The 19144-nt window shown below is 45.4% G+C and overlaps 1 protein-coding gene across 1 annotated transcript in view; it reads right to left on the bottom strand.

Annotated features, from left to right (window-relative positions):
* Nucleotides 1-19144, bottom strand: part of ATRN (attractin) — a 504108-nt gene that overhangs the window by 115522 nt on the left and 369442 nt on the right. Inside the window, exon 25 of the mRNA XM_029594051.1 lies at nt 2995-3056. Within this exon, the coding sequence (XP_029449911.1) occupies nt 2995-3056 (62 nt within the window). The remainder of the gene's footprint in view (nt 1-2994; nt 3057-19144) is intronic.

Raw genomic sequence — 19144 nt, 5'->3', positions numbered from 1 at the left:
ATGGTGGTGATGCCTGGTTGGAGTTTTGTTTTTGTGTTCTAAAGATAATTGGACATGGGGGAGTACATTTACTATTTAAATAAAGGATTGCTTCATATTTTTTGAAGTAAGTCTTTTATATAACAAAAATATACCCCATGAAAATAGGTCCTTCAAAAGAACAGCTGAAAGAGAGGACCCGGGTATTTGTTTGAATGAAGGAAGATCGGACGTGGGTGTGGACTTTTGATTACAACATAAAGAGTTGACTTGTTTGAGAACTGCAAATTTTGAGGAAGCACTCGAGCAGATCAGTTCACGTCTCTGAAGGAAGTTCTTGTTGAAAAAAGAAAGTATGTATTTTGCAAATATCGATGGAGACATATAGCGGTTGTGTTTTTAAATTTTGTTTCCATCTTTTGGAGAGGCTGGTGATTTTGCATATTGAGAAGTTATGACCTGTTAGAAGACTGTGTAGGATGATGCATCATTTCTGGAGGAGGGATAAAAGGTGCCATGTTTTTGAACTGCGAGTCTGAAGCCAGACCGTGGGAGAGAAATATAAAGATAGTCGACTGGATATTGAGCTGATGGAATGTTAGTGAAGACTCAAAAATGAATTCCCCCTGAAGTAGGACCTGTTGGTTCGAAACACAATCGTGTCGGGACTTTCACTAGATGGGACTTTTACTAGATATATTGAAATGAGTATCTTCCTATTTGCAATTGAAAATTGATATTTAAACTGAGTATCCAACTAATGGTATGGGACTTCTATTAGACATATTGACATGATTTCAAAGTTCGTCAGCATACAGCAAGATATTGGGGCACATATTTTAACAAAAAATTAACAAAAAATGATAAATGAAGTTAAAGTTGAAAATAAAGCAAAGAGACCTATTACCAGTTTTGAGTTTGATTGATATACAAACTCTGTGAGTGTGGGTCCTACATAAACAGTATACTAGATATGTCTATATTTATAATGTGGCTACTGGAAATGGTTTGAAAGATATACCAGTGAAACTGATTGAGCTTTGTTTGTGTAACTTTTCAGTATGACAGGTGCCAAGGACAATGAGGTAGTGATAGGATGAGGCCTCAAAGGATGGAAAGGACATCTGCCATTGTGGCAGACATTTGTGGTATTATATACTGATTTAATGCTTAGGTTTCAGGTCCAAATTGATTGGCTGAAGACTGCCTTCAGTGACAACTCGTGCTAAATAATGTACTTACAAACAGGCCGATATAGTACAGTGTGCTCCAGTGGAGTGCACTGTTAACCCGCATTTGGGCGCGCGTTTTTGACGCGCTAGCTTTACCCCTTATTTAGTAAGGGGTAATAGCGCATCGAAAATGTGCGTCCAACCCCTCCCCCGAGACTAATAGCGCCCGCAACATGCAAATGCATGTTGATGGCCTTATTAGTCATTCCCGCGCGATACAGTGTGTAAAATGTGCAGCCAAGCCGCACATTTTACTCTAAAAAAAATTAGCGCCTACCCAAAGGTAGGTGTTAATTTCTCCTGGCACCGGGAAAGTGCACAGAACAGCAGTAAAAACTGCTGTTCTGTGCACCCTCCAACTTAATATCATGGCGATATTAAGTCGGAGGTCCCAAAAGTTAAAAAAAAGTTTAAAAAGTTTTTTGTTTTTTTTAAATCGGCCCGCGGCTCGAAAACCGGACGCTCAATTTTGCCAGCGTCCAGTTTCCGAACCCGTGGCTGTCAGCGGGCTTGAGAAGAGACGCCGGCAAAATTGAGCGTCAGTTGTCAAACCTGTTGACAGCCGCCACTCCTGTCCTAAAAGAGGCGTTAAAGACACGCTAGTGTCCCTAGCGCATCTTTTTCCCGCGGGTCCTAATTTAAATATTTTGTTTTACTGTATTGCGCGCACAGGACACTGGCCTGTGCGCGCGCTGGGAGAGCGGGCGCTTGCCCGCGAACTTTACTATATCAGCCTGATTGATGGAAACTGAAGGAAGCTGGGAAACTACTGAATTTGCTAACACCAATGAAAAAGTAATTGTCAACAACATCTGAATTGCAGGCTGTACAAGACGTGCAGACCTCCAGTGACTCACAACTTTTACTTATTATTTACTGAACCAACTGGAGCCAGAGACCATTGCTTAAGTCATAACACTGGCACAACATTTTCAACATCTCATGCAACAAAGCCAAGTGAAATAATCCTGAGAAGTAGCCCAGTGTATGCCTCCCCCAGTTATTTGTCACCATTAACCAAGAAAAAATTCAAAAAAGTACAGCACATGCCTCTCATTTATATGACATCTACGACTAACAAGTATATAAGCTGAAAATGATATAATTACAATCCAGGTAAAGAGACTATAGAGATATCACAAAGATATCCTGACTCCTGATATAAGACCGGTCTACATCTTCCTGCCTTCAGAACTCAGGTGTAATTTACCTGGACCGGAGGTTAACTATTTGTAGGAATAATCAGAAAATCCACCTGCAATATAATTAGTGGTGAGAGGGAGGGGAATTAACTATATTTTGCCAATAATAATGCTTAAAAAACAGTAAATCCCAAACTACAAAGGCTTTATTACAGTATAAAATTACAAGATTACATGGATAAAGATTCACTGTCATTAAGCAACACAGAGGTATTCAGGGTAATTCTTTTTTAGCTCTAGTTCAAGTTGGATCAAGGGAATGGGGACAGTTGTGCTAGGAAAGTGGGAAGCAGGAGAATAGGAGAAATTTCTAGCAAAAAAAAAAAATTCTTGAAAACCATTTGATTTAACATAAAAGTGCCCCAATGAAAAAGTATATACAAAAGAATGCTTTAAACACAGAAGTAGTTAAAATGTATTCGATTTGCACAGGCTTAGTTGGTCAAAAACCCTTGCTTCAATTTACACACAAAATGGGTCAACCAAGACTGGCAATTTTTCTTAATACGTTGTATCCTATATTATTGTGCATCTAATTATGTTGCATAACTGATTAAGAAAACATTATAACAAAAAGGTACCTGAAAAATGTAACGAAGAACTGTACAAGGTCCATAAAGTTGCTGTGCTGTGAAAAAGCAATCTGGAAGACAAAATGGAAACAATGTGAAAATTTACAATGTGAAGATTTCAAGAGGAACTACATTTAAATACTAGATCAGAGTTCAATATGTTCTTAGAAACTGAAAATACAGTTTAGTCTTTTGAAAGGTTAAAGGAATTCATATACTTTTTTTTAATTTTAAGAAAATCGCTATTTACCCATAAGAACATGCCATACTGGATCAGACCAAGGGTCCATTAAGCCCAGCATCCTGTTTCCAACAGTGGCCCACTGTACTTCCTGCCCCCCCCCCCCAAAAAAAAAAGTTAACCAGGAACTTATGAGAAATTAAATAGCCACCACTGAAAAAGATGAATAATTCTATACCGTTTGCCCAAAGGTATGAACAGAAACAAAAGAAAGCATTCTACAAATCAAATACAAGCAGTGAAGAATACCAGCCTCCTAAGCAAAACTAATGCAGTCCATTGCTGAATTACTTACACCAAGAGGTGCAAAGAAATGTTAAACAGAAAATAACAGCTAATGTAAAAAGAACTAAAGCATTCATCTTTAAATATTTTTCAGTACTTATTTCAGAACTGAAAAGAAAAATGACAGAACAGTTTTTGGATGAGAAACAGGGGAAGAAGTGGCCCAAGATGTTGAGAGAAGGGGGTCAAGGAGAATGAAGAAAAAATGATTAGATAGAAATTAAGCAGAAGGCAGCAAGCCAGCAGAAAGACAATTTTGGTAATGTTTGGAGGTTTAAGTTCTTCCTATTTCCTCTTGCTTCTATCAATCAGTCTTAGCACTGCCTGAAACAGGAGTTGACTCCTTCATAAAACAGCTACCAAGTGGGAGAAAATTTTAAGAGGAAGATTTTCAGCATGTCGCAAAGCATGGGTAGTAAAATATGGAGGGAGCTATAAATGTAATCACAAAATGGTGCCAAAATGTTATATGAGAGGGAGAACAGAAACAGTACATTGCTTGTACTAATCAATGGCAATGACTTAAAAAAATGCACTGGTGAAGCAATGCATTCAACTACTTATTTGTGCATAAATAAAGCCAGAGAAAGATTTAAAAAAAAACCCCAGATAAACCATCAGGCAGTTAAGTCTTATCATAACAACTTAAACTGTATTCCCTTAGAAAGCAAATCATTGTGACATACTTTGGTTGAGTAAGATTTGTCAATTGCAATTTATTTATTCTCTTATATTTATATTTTCACCTTGTCCTCAGTTTTGTTTACATTGCTCCTTTTACAGCATCCTAATTGTACACCGCCACACTTGTTAGCTTTGTATTTCAATTTGTACACAGCCACACTGGTATGCATTAGTCTATGTATAATAGAGCACCGCAGCTGATGCAGTTCCAGCTTTAAAGAAGGCAGAACCGTATTCTGCTACCAGCTTCAAGGAAAGTACTCTGAATTTATCTTTGTTTCAAACAAAATAGCTATTAAAGCAAAATGATTAAAGGAATTTAACACTATGCTTTGGATAAATATAAAATAATTTTAGTAAAAGCAAAAACTACAAAAAAGAATTTGGCACTAGTGGTGGTAAGACCGATGATTAAAGATGATCCCATAAGTGGTTGAAGTACGGAGCAGATAAGCCCCAAACACAGTGGGATGTTATGAAGGTCTATAATACAACCACACCTGAAATACTTAGTGATGGGATTCTGTATTGAATAATGGCAACTTTGTAAAACTTAATTTTATTGTTGATGTGGTGCTCTATTATACATAGATATTGTATCATCAACTTTTTGAAAAATACGAGTCTTCACAGTTGATGCATTAGTCTATTACACATTTCTTCACCTTTATTGTTCATCAATATAGATAGGTACTTTATATTTTTTCCCGTTTTTCAATATTAATATTTATTTTAATATTTTAAGGTAAATTACTATTTGTGCCTTCACATAATGCCCGCATTACTTATCTAATAGAATATATTGTCATTTATGTTTATTTTATACATAATTTTTTCCAATTTGTCATTATATATGTCATTTTATATGTATTTTCAAACATGTTTTTCAGTCATTGTTAATTTATATAAACATGATTTAGTAGTTTGTGCTTAATATTTTTCATAATTTTATATTATTTATTTTAATGTTTTGTCTACACAATTTGAATGTTTTTAATTGTACTTATTTATTTTTTTTTAACAGTTTGTAGCCCCTGGCGCAGCCCTGTTTGTGCGAAACTCAGCCTGAGTTTGGCGTTACTCCGTGTACCATTTGAGTTTGTACAAAAAATTAAGCATTATTTCATTTTATACTACGTAAACAGTATCCCTATTTCTAAGGTGACAGGACTATTTCTTTTGGTTTGCCTACCGGCTTTGACAGACCATCTTCCACAATGTTTATTGGATTAGGCAGGACATGGTGGGGAGAGAGTGTAAATAGCGATATAGTATAGCCTACTGACAACTGAGGTAAGTGTGAACAGACAGAATGAACATAAGAACATACCATAAGAACCTAAGGCTTTCCATACTGGGTCAGACCAAGAGTCCATCAAGCCCAGTATCCTGTTTCCAACAGTGGCTAAACCAGATAAGAAGTACCTGGCAGGATCCCAAGGGGTAGATAGATTGCAAGCTGCTGATCCGAAGAATAAGCAGTGGATTTCTGCAACTCTCCATTAATAATTGTTAATGGACTTTTCCTCCACAAACTTGTCCAAACCTTTTTTTATACGCAACTACACGAATAGCTTTCACCACATTTCTGGCAACGAATTCCAGAGCTTAATTATGCGTTGAGTAAATATTTTCTCTTATTAGTTTTAAATGTATTACCCAGTAACTTCATTAAGAACATAAGAACATGCCATAATGGGTCAGACCAAGGGTTCATCAAGCCCAGCATCCTGTTTCCAACACTGGCCAATCCAGGCCATAAGAACCTGGAAAGTACCCAAAAACTAAGTCTATTCCGTGCTACTGTTAGTAATAGCAGTGGCTATTTTCTAAGTCTGCTTAATTTATAGCAGGTAATGGACCTCTCCTCCAAGAATTTATCCAATCCTTTTTTACACACAGCTACACTAACTGCACTAACCACATCTGCAACAAATTCCAGAGTTTAATTGTGCGTTGAGTGAAAAAGAACTTTCTCCGATTAGTTTTAAATGTGCCACATGCTAACTTCATGGAGTGCCCCCTAGTCTGTACTTTTCAAAAGAGTGAACAACTGATTAACGTTTACTCATTTCATGCCATTCATTTTATATATCTCTATCATATTCCTTTAGCCACCTCTTCTTTAAACTGAAGAGTCTTAACCTATTTAGCCTTTCTTCATAGGGGAATTGTTCCATCCCCTTTACCATCTTGGTCGTCTTTCTCTGTACCTTTTCTAATTCTGCAATATCTTTTTTGAGATGTGGTGACCAGAACGGCACACAGTACGTAAGATGAGGTTGCACCATGGAGCGATAGAAACATTGATATTGGAGAGATTACTTACCTGATAATCTCGTTTTCCTTAGTGTAGGCAGATAGACTCATTACAAATGGGTATAGTGTGCTCGTGCTAGCAGTTGGAGATGGATCTGACGTCAGCACGTGGTACATATACCCCTGCAGGAACTGCAGCAACTCAGTAATCTTCCTTGCAAAAGCTTCATGGATATATGTGTAACTGACCAATTGATTAACCAAACATGATTAACCTGACCGATTGATAGTAGCTGGAGACCGCCAGTGTTCTCAACAGGAAGGCGTCGACACCCGGTAGGGTGGATGCCCTATGTCAGAAATACATGGCTTACCTCAAATTGGTAAAACCCCATGTCTACCGGCAGCTGGGCGGGATGCTGAGTCCATCTGCCTACACTAAGGAAAACGAGATTAAGTAATCTCTCCATTTCCTAGTGTGTAGCAGATGGACTCATTACAAATGGGATGTACAAAAGCTACACCCGGACTGGGTGGGAGGCTGCCCGAGGTCCGTTTAGGATTGCCCTTGCAAATGCTGTACCCTCCCCTGGCCTGGACGTCCAGATGGTAGAATCTGGAGAAGGTATGGAGGGAGAACCACGTTGCCGCTTTACATATCTCTGCAGGCGACAGCATCCTAGTTTCTGCCCAGGAGGCCGCTTGGGCTCTGGTAGAGTGAGCCTTGACCCGTAGAGGTGGTGGTTTTCCCGATTCTACATAGGCCGCCTTGATAACTTCTTTGATCCAGCAGGCAATGGTTGCCCGTGAGGCCGCTTCCCCTTGCTTCTTCCCACTGTGAAGGACGAACAGGTGGTCTGTCTTTCGTACTGCTTCCGACACTTCCAGGTATCTGGAGAGCAGCCTGCCGATGTCGAGATGGCGCAGTCTTCGACCTTCTTCCGACTTCTTCAAACCTTCCGTGGTTGGCAAGGATATGGCTTGGTTGAGTTGGAAGTGTGAGACTACTTTGGGTAAGGAGGGAACTGTGCGAAGATGGATAGTCCCTGGGGTGATCCTGAGAAACGGATCGCGGCAGGACAGCTTTTGCAGCTCTGAGATGTGGCGTGTTGAGCATACAGCCAGCAAGAACACCATCTTCAAGGTTAACAAACTGAGGGACAGGTGTCGGAGGGGTCTGAAGGCAGGTCCCGCTAGGAATTCCAAGACTAGATTGAGGTTCCACAGGGGCACTGGCCACTTCAGTGGCAGGTGAATGTGTTTGACTCCTTTCAGGAAACGTGAAACGTCTGGGTGTGTGGCAATGCTGTTGCCGTCACTCCTGGGGCCGTAGCAGGATAGCGCTGCCACCTGAACCTTGATGGAACTGAGGGACAGACCCTTCTGAAGTCCATCTTGCAGGAAATCCAGAATGATGGGGATTTTAGCGGCATGCGGATTGGTGCTGCGAGTTTCGCACCAGGCTTCAAATACTCTAAAGATCCTTATATAAGTTAGTGATGTGGAGAACTTGCGTGCTCGGAGGAGTGTGTCTATTACTGGCCCCGAGTATCCCCTTTTCTTCAGTCTAGCCCTCTCAATGGCCAGACCGTAAGAGAGAATTGAGCTGGATTCTCGTGGAGGATGGGACCCTGTCGCAGCAGGTCCCTGTGAGGGGGCAGGGGGTAGAGGATCCCCTGCCAGTAGTCTTCTCATGTCTGCGTACCAGGATCTTCTTGGCCAGTCCGGGGCCACCAGAAGAACTAGGCCTCTGTGCCGCTGAATCTTGTGTTTAATGGCACCCAGCAGGGGCCATGGGGGAAAGGCATATAGCAGGATCCCCGGAGACCATGGCTGCACCAGGGCGTCAATCCCGTGGGATAGAGGATCTCGCCTGCGACTGAAGTATCTGGGTACTTGAGCGTTGGACCTGTCTGCTAGTAGGTCCATGCCCGGGGTCCCCCACTGACCCACAATCATCTGGAAGGCCGTGGGTGACAGCTGCCATTTCCCCGGGTTTAGGCTTTCTCTACTGAGGAAGTCTGCCGTGGCATTGTCCTTTCCGGCAATGTGGATGGCGGAGATGTCCTGGAGATTTGCTTCCGCCCAAGCCATCAGGGGGGCAATTTCTAAGGATACCTGTCGGCTTCTGGTTCTGCCCTGTCGGTTGATGTATGCCACCGTGGTGGCGTTGTTCGACATCACTCTGACTGCTCTGTTTCGAAGTCTGTGGGCAAAAAGCAGGCATGCTAACCTGACTGCCCGTGCCTCTAGTCTGTTGATGTTCCACCCCGACTCTTCTCTGTTCCACCACCCCTGGGTGGTTAGCTCTTCGCAGTGTGCTCCCCAGCCGCTCAGGCTGGCATCTGTAGTGAGCAGGGTCCAGGTTGGGGAGGACATCTTGGACCCCCGGCTCATGTGGCCGGGCTGCAGCCACCACCGTAATTGATTCCGTACTCTGGCCGGCAGAGGTAGATGCACGGGGTAGTTCTGTAATCGTGGGCGCCACCGAGATAGGAGGGCACGCTGTAACGGTCTCATATGAGCCCGTGCCCATGGTATCACTTCCAGAGTGGAGGCCATTAGGCCGAGGACCTGTAGGTAATCCCAAGCTGTGGGCCGAGTGGTGCTCAGCAGATTCTGCAATCGATCCCAGAGTTTTGATTTCCTCTTGGAGGTCAGGCTGATCTTGTCTTCCTGGGTGTCGAATCGGACACCTAGGTATTCCAGCGACTGCGAAGGCTGTAGGGAACTCTTGTTTATGTTGACTACCCATCCTAGGCTTTCCAGAAGAGATATAACTGTTGGCTGCCCGGTGGCTCTCATAAGAACATAAGAAAATGCCATACTGGGTCAGACCAAGGGTCCATCAAGCCCAGCATCCTGTTTCCAACAGTGGCCAATCCAGGCCATAAGAACCTGGCAAGTACCCAAAAACTAAGTCTATTCCATGTAACCATTGCTAATGGCAGTGGCTATTCTCTAAGTGAACTTAATAGCAGGTAATGGACTTCTCCTCCAACAACTTATCCAATCCTTTTTTAAACACAGCTATACTAACTGCACTAACCACATTCTCTGGCAACAAATTCCAGAGTTTAATTGTGCGTTGAGTAAAAAGGAACTTTCTCCGATTAGTTTTAAATGCGCCCCATGCTAACTTCATGGAGTGCCCCCTAGTCTTTCTACTATCCGAAAGAGTAAATAACCGATTCACATCTACCCGTTCTAGACCTCATGATTTTAAACACCTCTATCATATCCCCCCTCAGTAGTCTCTTCTCTAAGCTGAAAAGTCCTAACCTCTTTAGTCTTTCCTCATAGGGGAGTTGTTCCATTCCCCTTATCATTTTGGTAGCCCTTCTCTGTACCTTCTCCATCGCAATTATATCTTTTTTGAGATGCGGCGACCAGAATTGTACACAGTATTCAAGGTGCGGTCTCACCATGGAGCGATACAGAGGCATTATGACATTTTCCGTTTTATTCACCATTCCTTTTCTAATTATTCCCAACATTCTGTTTGCTTTTTTGACTGCTGCAGCACACTGCACTGACGATTTCAGTGTGTTATCTACTATGACACCTAGATCTCTTTCTTGGGTTGTAGCACCTAATATGGAACCCAACATCGTGTAATTATAGCATGGGTTATTTTTCCCTATATGCATCACCTTGCACTTATCCACATTAAATTTCATCTGCCATTTGGATGCCCAATTTTCCAGTCTCACAAGGTCTTCCTGCAATTTATCACAATCTGCTTGTGATTTAATTACTCTGAACAATTTTGTGTCATCTGCAAATTTGATTATCTCACTCGTCGTATTTCTTTCCAGATCATTTATAAATATATTGAACAGTAAGGGTCCCAATACAGATCCCTGAGGCACTCCACTGTCCACTCCCTTCCACTGAGAAAATTGCCCATTTAATCCTACTCTCTGTTTCCTGTCTTTTAGCCAGTTTGCAATCCACGAAAGGACATCGCCACCTATCCCATGACTTTTTACTTTTCCTAGAGGCCTCTCTGAGGAACTTTGTCAAACGCCTTCTGAAAATCCAAGTATACTATATCTACCGGTTCACCTTTATCCACATGTTTATTAACTCCTTCAAAAAAGTGAAGCAGATTTGTGAGGCAAGACTTGCCCTGGGTAAAGCCATGCTGACTTTGTTCCATTAAACCATGTCTTTCTATATGTTCTGTGATTTTGATGTTTAGAACACTTTCCACTATTTTTCCTGGCACTGAAGTCAGGCTAACCGGTCTGTAGTTTCCCGGATCGCCCCTGGAGCCCTTTTTAAATATTGGGGTTACATTTGCTATCCTCCAGTCTTCAGGTACAATGGATGATTTTAATGATAAGTTACAAATTTTTACTAATAGGTCTGAAATTTCATTTTTTAGTTCCTTCAGAACTCTGGGGTGTATACCATCCGGTCCAGGTGATTTACTACTCTTCATTTTGTCAATCAGGCCTACCACATCTTCTAGGTTCACCGTGATTTGATTCAGTCCATCTGAATCATTACCCATGAAAACCTTCTCCATTACGGGTACCTCCCCAACATCCTCTTCAGTAAACACCGAAGCAAAGAAATCATTTAATCTTTCCGCGATGGCCTTATCTTCTCTAAGTGCCCCTTTAACCCCTCGATCATCTAACGGTCCAACTGACTCCCTCACAGGCTTTCTGCTTCGGATATATTTTTAAAAGTTTTTACTGTGATTTTTTGCCTTTACAGTCAACTTCTTTTCAAATTCTCTCTTAGCCTGTCTTATCAATGTCTTACATTTAACTTGCCAATGTTTATGCTTTATCCTATTTTCTTCTGTTGGATCCTTCTTCCAATTTTTGAATGAAGATCTTTTGGCTAAAATAGCTTCTTTCACCTCCCCTTTTAACCATGCCGGTAATCGTTTTGCCTTCTTTCAACCTTTCTTAATGTGTGGAATACATCTGGACTGTGCTTCTAGAATGGTATTTAACAATGACCACGCCTCTTGGACATTTTCTACTTTTGTAGCTGCTCCTTTCAATTTTTTTCTAACAATTTTTCTCATTTTATCAAAGTTTCCCTTTTGAAAGTTTAGCACGAGAGCCTTGGATTTGCACACTGTTCCTTTTCCAGTCATTAAATCAAATTTGATCATATTATGATCACTATTGCCAAGCGGCCCCACCACAGTTACCTCTCTCACCAAGTCCTGTGCTCCACTGAGAATTAGATCCTCCGGTGACTTTGCCCTGATCAGCCAATTGTCTAGGTAGGGATGGACGAGAATGCCTTCCTTCCTGAGGGACGCCGCCACCACTACTATTACCTTGGTAAAGGTCCGTGGCGCGTTGGCTAACCCGAAGGGTAGAGCCCGGAACTGAAAGTGCTGATCCAGGACTTTGAAGCGTAAGTAATGCTGGTGATCCCGATGAATTGGGATATGCAAATAGGCCTCAGAGATCCAGGGATGTGAAATACTCCCCTGGCTGAATTGCACTTCGGACTGACCGCAGAGTTTCCATGCGAAATCTTGGGACCCGTAAGTGGTGGTTGACTAACTTGAGGTCCAGAACGGGTCTGAAGGTGCCCCCCTTCTTGGGGACAATGAAATAAATGGAGTAATGCCCAGAATTTATGTCCCATGCAGGCACTGGGATTATGGCTTTTAGGGACAGGAGTCTCTCCAAGGTAGCTGCCAGCACCACCCTCTTGAGGGGCGGACAAGGCGATTCCACAAACTTGTCCGGAGGGAGATGAAGGAAGTCCAGGTAATACCCTTCCCGGACAATGGTGAGGACCCACTGGTCCGAAGTAATCTCGACCCACCTGCGGTAAATTAGGGTTAGCCTGCCCCCTATGGCTTCTTTCCCCAGATGGGTCGGCTGATTCTCATTGTGGGGTGCGGCCGGGACCAGACCCCGAGCTGGTTCCCCTCTTGCTGTGCCTCGTCTGAAAGGACTGGCTTCTGGTCTGAGAACGAGGAGGTTGGTAGCAAGCCCTGTAAGGATTGAAGCGTGGAGAGCTTCTACCTCTGGATGGTCTAGGAAAAGGGCGCTGGGTCCTCCTTGACCTGTCTTCAGGTAGATGGGGTAATGGAGATGCGCCCCATTAATTAGCCAGCTTCTCGAGGGATCCCTTAAAGGGCATTCTTGTAAGGCGAGTCTTGGAGGAGGAGTCGGCTGACCAATTTCGAGCCAGAGGTGTCTTCTGGCTGCCACTGAGGATGACACTCCCTTGGCTGCTGTATGGACTAGGTCGGAGGCAGCGTCAGTGAGGAATGAGAGGGCTGATTCCATTTCTTCTCCTGGGGTGTTGTTCCTGGCTTGTGATAAGCAGGAGCGCGTCACCACGGTGCAGCAGGTCGCAATTCGTAGGGACATGGCTGCCACCTCAAAGGCTTGTTTCAGAATGGCGTCCATGCGCCGGTCATGTGTATCCTGGAGGGCCGCCCCTCCCTCCACCGGAATGGTGGTGCGCTTCACAATTGCGCTAACTATGGCGTCTACCATCTGGCACGCCAGCAGCTCCTTGGTTGCCGGGTCTAGGGGGTACATGCTGGACAAAGCCCGACCCCCTTTGAATGAAGCCTCCGGCGCATTCCACTCCAGATCGATTAACTGCTGTACTGCTTGTAGAAGGGGAAAATGGTGAGCCGTTGGACGCAGGCCCTCTAGCAGGGCGTTTATCCTGGGTTCCCCTGGGGTGCCCTGGCCCGGGATAGCCAGCTCCGACAGGCATTGAGAGACCAGGTCTGGAAGATCCTCCTTAGGAAAGAAGCGTCTCATGGTTCGATACGGTTCTATCCCCGAGGGGAGTTCCCCCTCCTCGGGGGGCTCTCCATCTTCCTCAGAGAAATCAGAGTCCCCATAAGTGGGGCTTCCGGGTGGCCATGTGTAGGTCTTGAGGGTCCCGGGGCCGGGTCACCCGGTACGTATGGGTCCGGTCGGGGATCAGACTGCATCTTGACGAAGGCATGAATCCCCTTGAATAATTCCACCCAGGAGAGGGAAGCAGGTTCTAGCCGTAGGGGCACCAGGTCTGTGGGGTTCCCTGGCTGCTCGCCGCGGCCTGCTAGGTTCGGGGTGTTCCCTGAGGAACTGGCAGTCAAACTGGGCTGAGACCGGCCCTGGCCTGGAACTCCCAGGGCCTCCTCACATTGGGCACATAGGGAGTCTGCTTCCTCGCTCTGCGTGGCTCTGAGGTGGCATGCTGAGCAGAGGCCTAGAGCTCTTATGCCAGATTCTGGAGGTGCCGGCTCTGCGGCCGCATGGGCTCTCATGCGCTCCATCGCGTCTAATCTCCTATCAATGAGCACTTATGAATGTGCGCCTATCAGCGGGCGCCTATCAGCGGGCGCTTAGTAACCTGCGCTTAGGAACGTGCGCCTATCAGCGGGCGCCTATCCACGTGCGCGTATCAGCGTGCGCTTAGGAACGTGCTAGCAACGGGCGCTTAACGCAAGCAATGGGCGCCCAAATATCTTCGGGAGCCTAACATACGCACCCGTCGCCCTGCGTAGATCGAGGTGGCGAACCAGGGCTGGCGACGACGAGCAGGCAGGCAAAATGGCGACCTCCTTGGCGGGCTGCCACGTAGGCAGACCCCGCTAATCCTCGCTCTTCGGAGACCAGTAAAGTAAAGATGTACGCCTTACCTGATCTTCGGCACTTCCCGGCTGCGGGGGGAGAGGGTAAGTACTGTCACCGCTGCGCTCGAGGAAGTGCACGCGCTGCCTCTAAGCCGCGCCCGAACTCGTCTCACTCGGGGGCTAAGTCCTCACCGGGACCGAGGCTGCCTCTATGCCGTGCCCGAGCCCTTCTCACTCGGGGGGCTAGGTCCCTGCCGCGATCCGGCCACCGGACCGAGGCGCTTACCTCCGAGGGACCACGGAAATCACCTCGGGAAACTCAACTGGGGGAGGGACCCGAGGGTAACACCGCAGCAGTGCGGGGCTCGTCTTCAGGATTTCTTCTAAGAATTTAGTCGATATAATTTTGGAAAAACGCTCAGCAAGCGTAAGGTAGCTCCAAACTGCTTTGGAGACGGAAATTACTGAGTTGCTGCACTTCCTGCAGGGGTATATGTACCACGTGCTGGCGTCAGATCCGTCTCCAACTGCTAGCACGAGCACACTATACCCATTTGTAATGAGTCCATCTGCCTACACGCTAGGAAAGCAGAGTTGCTTACCTGTAACAGGTGTTATCCCAGGACAGCAGGATGTTAGTCCTCACATATGGGTGACATCATCAGATGGAGCCCTATCACAGAATACTTTTGTCAAGGTTTCTAGAACTTTGATGGGCACACTGAGCATGCCCAGCATGCCACTAACCCTGTGGCCACCAGGGGTCCCCCTTCAGTCTCATTTGTATCAAAAAGTACGAGCGAAAAGTAAAATAAGAAAACATTACTGAACCCAACTTTGCGGGGTGGCGGGCGGGTTTTGTAAGGACTAACATCCTGCTGTCCTGGAAGAACACCTGTTACAGGTAAGCAACTCTTTCTCCCAGGACAAGCAGGATGGTAGTCCTTACATATGGGTAAATAGCAAGCTATAGGCTGAGTCATATGAATCAGGCCAACAGACACACAATACTTGCAACAGGCATAACAACTGGGGTGCTGTTGGCAAGGATGAGGCAGCCTGAAATTCACAGCTGGTCGAGGTAGGACGAGTTGGGTTTCTACACTGGGAATAAATTCCTTAAGACAGACTGGCCAAAGACAGAGTCTTGTTGTCCAGCCCTGTCTAGACAGTAGTGAGCTGTGAAGGTGTGGAGAGAGCTCCATGTCACAGCCCTGCAGATGTCGGCAATCGGTACTGAGTGGTAGTGTGCTACAGACGTTGCCATGGACCTGAGTGTGCCTTCACTCGTCCCTGAAGTGGAAGGCCTGCTTGTTGGTAGCAGAATTCAATACAATCTGCCAACCAGTTGGAGAGAGTTTGCTTGCCCACTGGAACTCCAAGCTTGTTTTTGTCAAAATGCAAGCGCACACTTACAGTCCAAGGTGTGTAGAGCTCGCTCACCTGGATGAGGTCATGGAGGAACCTTGTGTAAGATGAGTAGATCACAAGGGCCTGGAACTCACTTACTCTGCGAGCAGATATGATTGCTACTAGGAAAATTACTTTCCAGGTAAGATATCGGAGTTTGCAGGAGTTCAGTAGCTCAAAAGGAGAATGCATGAGCCGTGCAAGCACCACGTTGAGGTCTCATGCCACAACCGGTAGTCATAGAGGTTGCTTAAGCTGAATTTAAGCCTCTCATAAATCGAGTCACCAGGGGTTGAGCAGTTATCGGTGCATCCCCTACTCCTTGATGATAAGCAGAGACAGCGCTGAAATGTACTCGTATGGAGGAAATCTGTAGGCCAGAATCCGAGAGGTGCCAGAGATAATCCAAGAGTGCTGGTGTGGGGCAAGAAAAGAGGTTAAGGTCCTTTTGTATGCACCACCCTGTAAACCTTTTCCATTTAGAAAGGTAAGACTTCCGCATGGAAGGCTTACATGAAGCTACAAGGACTTGAGAGACGCTAGTAGAAAGGTTGATACTACAACCCCTCAACCTTTCAACATCCAGGCCATCAGAGATAGGGTCTGAAGGTTCGGATGGCGTAACTTGCCGTGATTGTGTGTTGTGAGGTTGGGCGCTGTGCCCAGGCAAATGGGTTCCTGGACAGAGAAGTATGGGAAACCAGACTTGCCTTCTGTTCTTTACAAGGAGGAGCAGAGGAGTATGGACGGGATCTTTTAGCCTTCTTTCGGGCTGATTCCACCACTACAGAATGGTGGGGCAGCTGGCTCTTTTGAAAGCCTGGGGATTGTTAAACCAGGTATGTAGCATCTGTCTCTGTTGACTGGAGGTACAGTACCTGAATGGTCCCACAAACGGTGCACAAGAGGTCAAGCAGTACATCATATACTGGTATCGCCATTACCTCTTCTGGAGCATCTACAAATTGTAAGACCTCCAGCATCTTGTGATGAGTGTCTTCCTCCGTCACCAATGAAAATGGTTTAGTTTCAGACATCTCCTTGACAAAGCTGGCAATGGAGGGTCTTCAGGAGGAGATCGACGCCTTTCTTCAGGGGGTGAAGGCTCTGAAAGCAATTCCTTGGATGAAGAATGGTCTGAGGATGCATCTTCCCATGGATCATAGGGAGTTTCTTCCTCACCTGCTGGTAATTGAGGGAGGAAGGATACCAGAGCCTAGAGGGCAAGAAGGCATCGATTGATATCGAGGTGGCATCAATGGATGCAGCACCGGCATCAAAAAAGTCGGTGCCGGCTTCGAGGGCCCTGAAGCGGATGAGGTACGCTTAGGCACAGACAGCCCCAATGACCGTGGAACAGGCTCCGGCATCAGTGGTGCCCTTGCAGGGATCGGGCTGGAAGCTCCTCCTTCGTCCGAGGAACCCAGTATGGGAATCGGGACCCGGGAAGGCCTCGATGGTCGACTCGATGCCAGCGTATCCGACGGCATGAATTGAGTCTGCAGGGCACCGATGAGGGTGTCCAGGCGCGCGAGGAGCGGTGCGAACATTGAGAGTGCCGGTTCCAGCGCCAATGGCGACAAAGCCCCAGAGGGCATTGAGCACTGTCTTGTGGACCGGTTTGTCCAATTCCTCCCTGAAGGCTGGCATTGATAGCACTGCTCCTGGGGTAGGAAGCAGGCTAGGGGTTACTGGATGCTCCACAGCAATCTGTGGAGGGTCAGTACCTGGCACCGATATTGGCAGGGAACGCCTCGGGATCCGGGTCCAGAGGAGTATAGGGGCTCCTCTCCCTGGGCCCTCTTCGCAGGTGGCTTGGTAGGAATAGAGTCCGCTGTGGTATCAGTGCCAGCACCGGGCGGGGATGCACGTCAGTGCCAGTGACCATGTTTCCCTCACTGCTCGGTCCGGTCCTTCTCCGGCACAGAGAACGATGAAACCGAAGCCTTCGAGGGTGTCTGTGACTGACGGTCACCCGCTCCGCGATGTTGCTGGCAAGGAGTCTCTGAGGTCGATGGACCCTCTACGGTCGGAGCCACTTGAGCTGGAATCGATGGAGCAGAGCATTTTGACGCAAACAACTGCTCCATCTTGTCCAGTCGAGCATGCCGGCCTTTGGGGGTCATTTGTGCGCAACTGGGGCATCGAGTGACGTCGTGCGAGGGACATAAGCACATAATGCAAACATTATGCGAGTCCATTATGGACATGGTCCTCGGACACTTGGGGCATTTCCTAAATCCGGTCGCCATGCCGAAAATAAATGGCAGGTGCATGGTTGGTGACCATCGGGCACTGGGAGGTAACATTTACCAAGCAACCCCGGCAACATTTACCAAGCATTGGAGGAATGGAGCGCGATGGGGGACCCCGGTGAGGGATTTTTTAAGAAGTTAAACTTCAAATATTTCTGTGAGGAAAGTTGTGAGAAATTTCTCAGAGTTCCTAAACCAGCGGCAACTGCTGCGTGGAAAAAAAAAAGAGACTAAAGGGGGACCCCTGGTGGCCATAGCGTTAGTGGCATGCTCAGTGTGCCAGTCAAAGTTCTAGAAATTTTGACAAAAGTATTCCGTGATAGGATGTGAGGACTACCATCCTGCTTGTCCTGGGAGAAAATACATTAGCAAAGAATACAAATCTTTGAATGGAACACAGACTGTATACCATGACATTTCTAAGGCTGCTGGAAGGCTCATGTTCACTAAAAGAAATATACAAAGTATGAACACGATAGGATTTTAAAATCACCTGAAGGACAGTAAGCATATAAAAAATCATTAACTATTTACAAGTCTGAAAATCTTTCAAGGCCAATTAAAACTGCAGCAACTACATATTTGCAAGTGATCTTAGCACACTGCTTTTCACTCAGGTACCACTGACTGGCAACAGCTACATCAGTACAAAAACACTGCTGCAAGTTCCAGTACTAGAGGATTCTGTAGTAATGGTAAAATTATTATTTTTTTTTTGTATTTAAAGATTTTTATTGTCAATCAATTCAAAAAGATAGTACAAAACATTATCACACATAACATATAAAGCATAAACCATAACAATAAGTGCACCTTGATAGGAACCGCATACATCAAGATGAAACAATTCATAACCAAGATTGACCAATTTTGTCGGTTATACACTCACCCCACCCCAAGCACAACTGGGATCATATGATCATAGGGAAAATTATGTTAGAATAAAAAACTAAGAGGGTAATGGAGAGAAACTAGAATGAAAAAGAAAGGAAAGGGGCATGATAAAGGATACAAGGAAAGTGAGGACATAGATGGTGATACTCCCACTGCTGTCCAATGTGAAGTGGTCTCACAAGGAAATAAGCGTTGGTAAAGAAGCCATCAGGAGGGTATAACCATTGGATCATGTTGGGCTAAAATACTCAATGAAAATTACAATAGCTTCAGCGTCATTCGTTTATGAAGGTAGAGCCTGAAGGTCAAGCCATTTGGTGTAATATCCCCACATTCTTTCAAACGCTACTAGCCGGTCTAAGTACTGCAGTGAGTCTGCTAAGTTGGTAATAGGTGTGCAGTCTATATTGGATTTTAGCTAAACTAGGAGCGCTAGCTCCTTTCCAGTGGAATACTATTTCAGAACGAGCTGCAATAAAAACTTGTAACAAAAACCTTTGTGTGTCTTTATTGTGCTCAGTTAGAGGAAGACCTAAAAGCGCATGCCAGGGTTCGGCTCTC

This window comes from Rhinatrema bivittatum, chromosome 1, assembly GCF_901001135.1.
Source record: "Rhinatrema bivittatum chromosome 1, aRhiBiv1.1, whole genome shotgun sequence".
NCBI lineage: Eukaryota > Metazoa > Chordata > Amphibia > Gymnophiona > Rhinatrematidae > Rhinatrema > Rhinatrema bivittatum.
The sequence above is the reverse complement of the archived record's forward strand: the minus strand, read 5'-3'. Positions and strand labels throughout refer to the sequence as shown.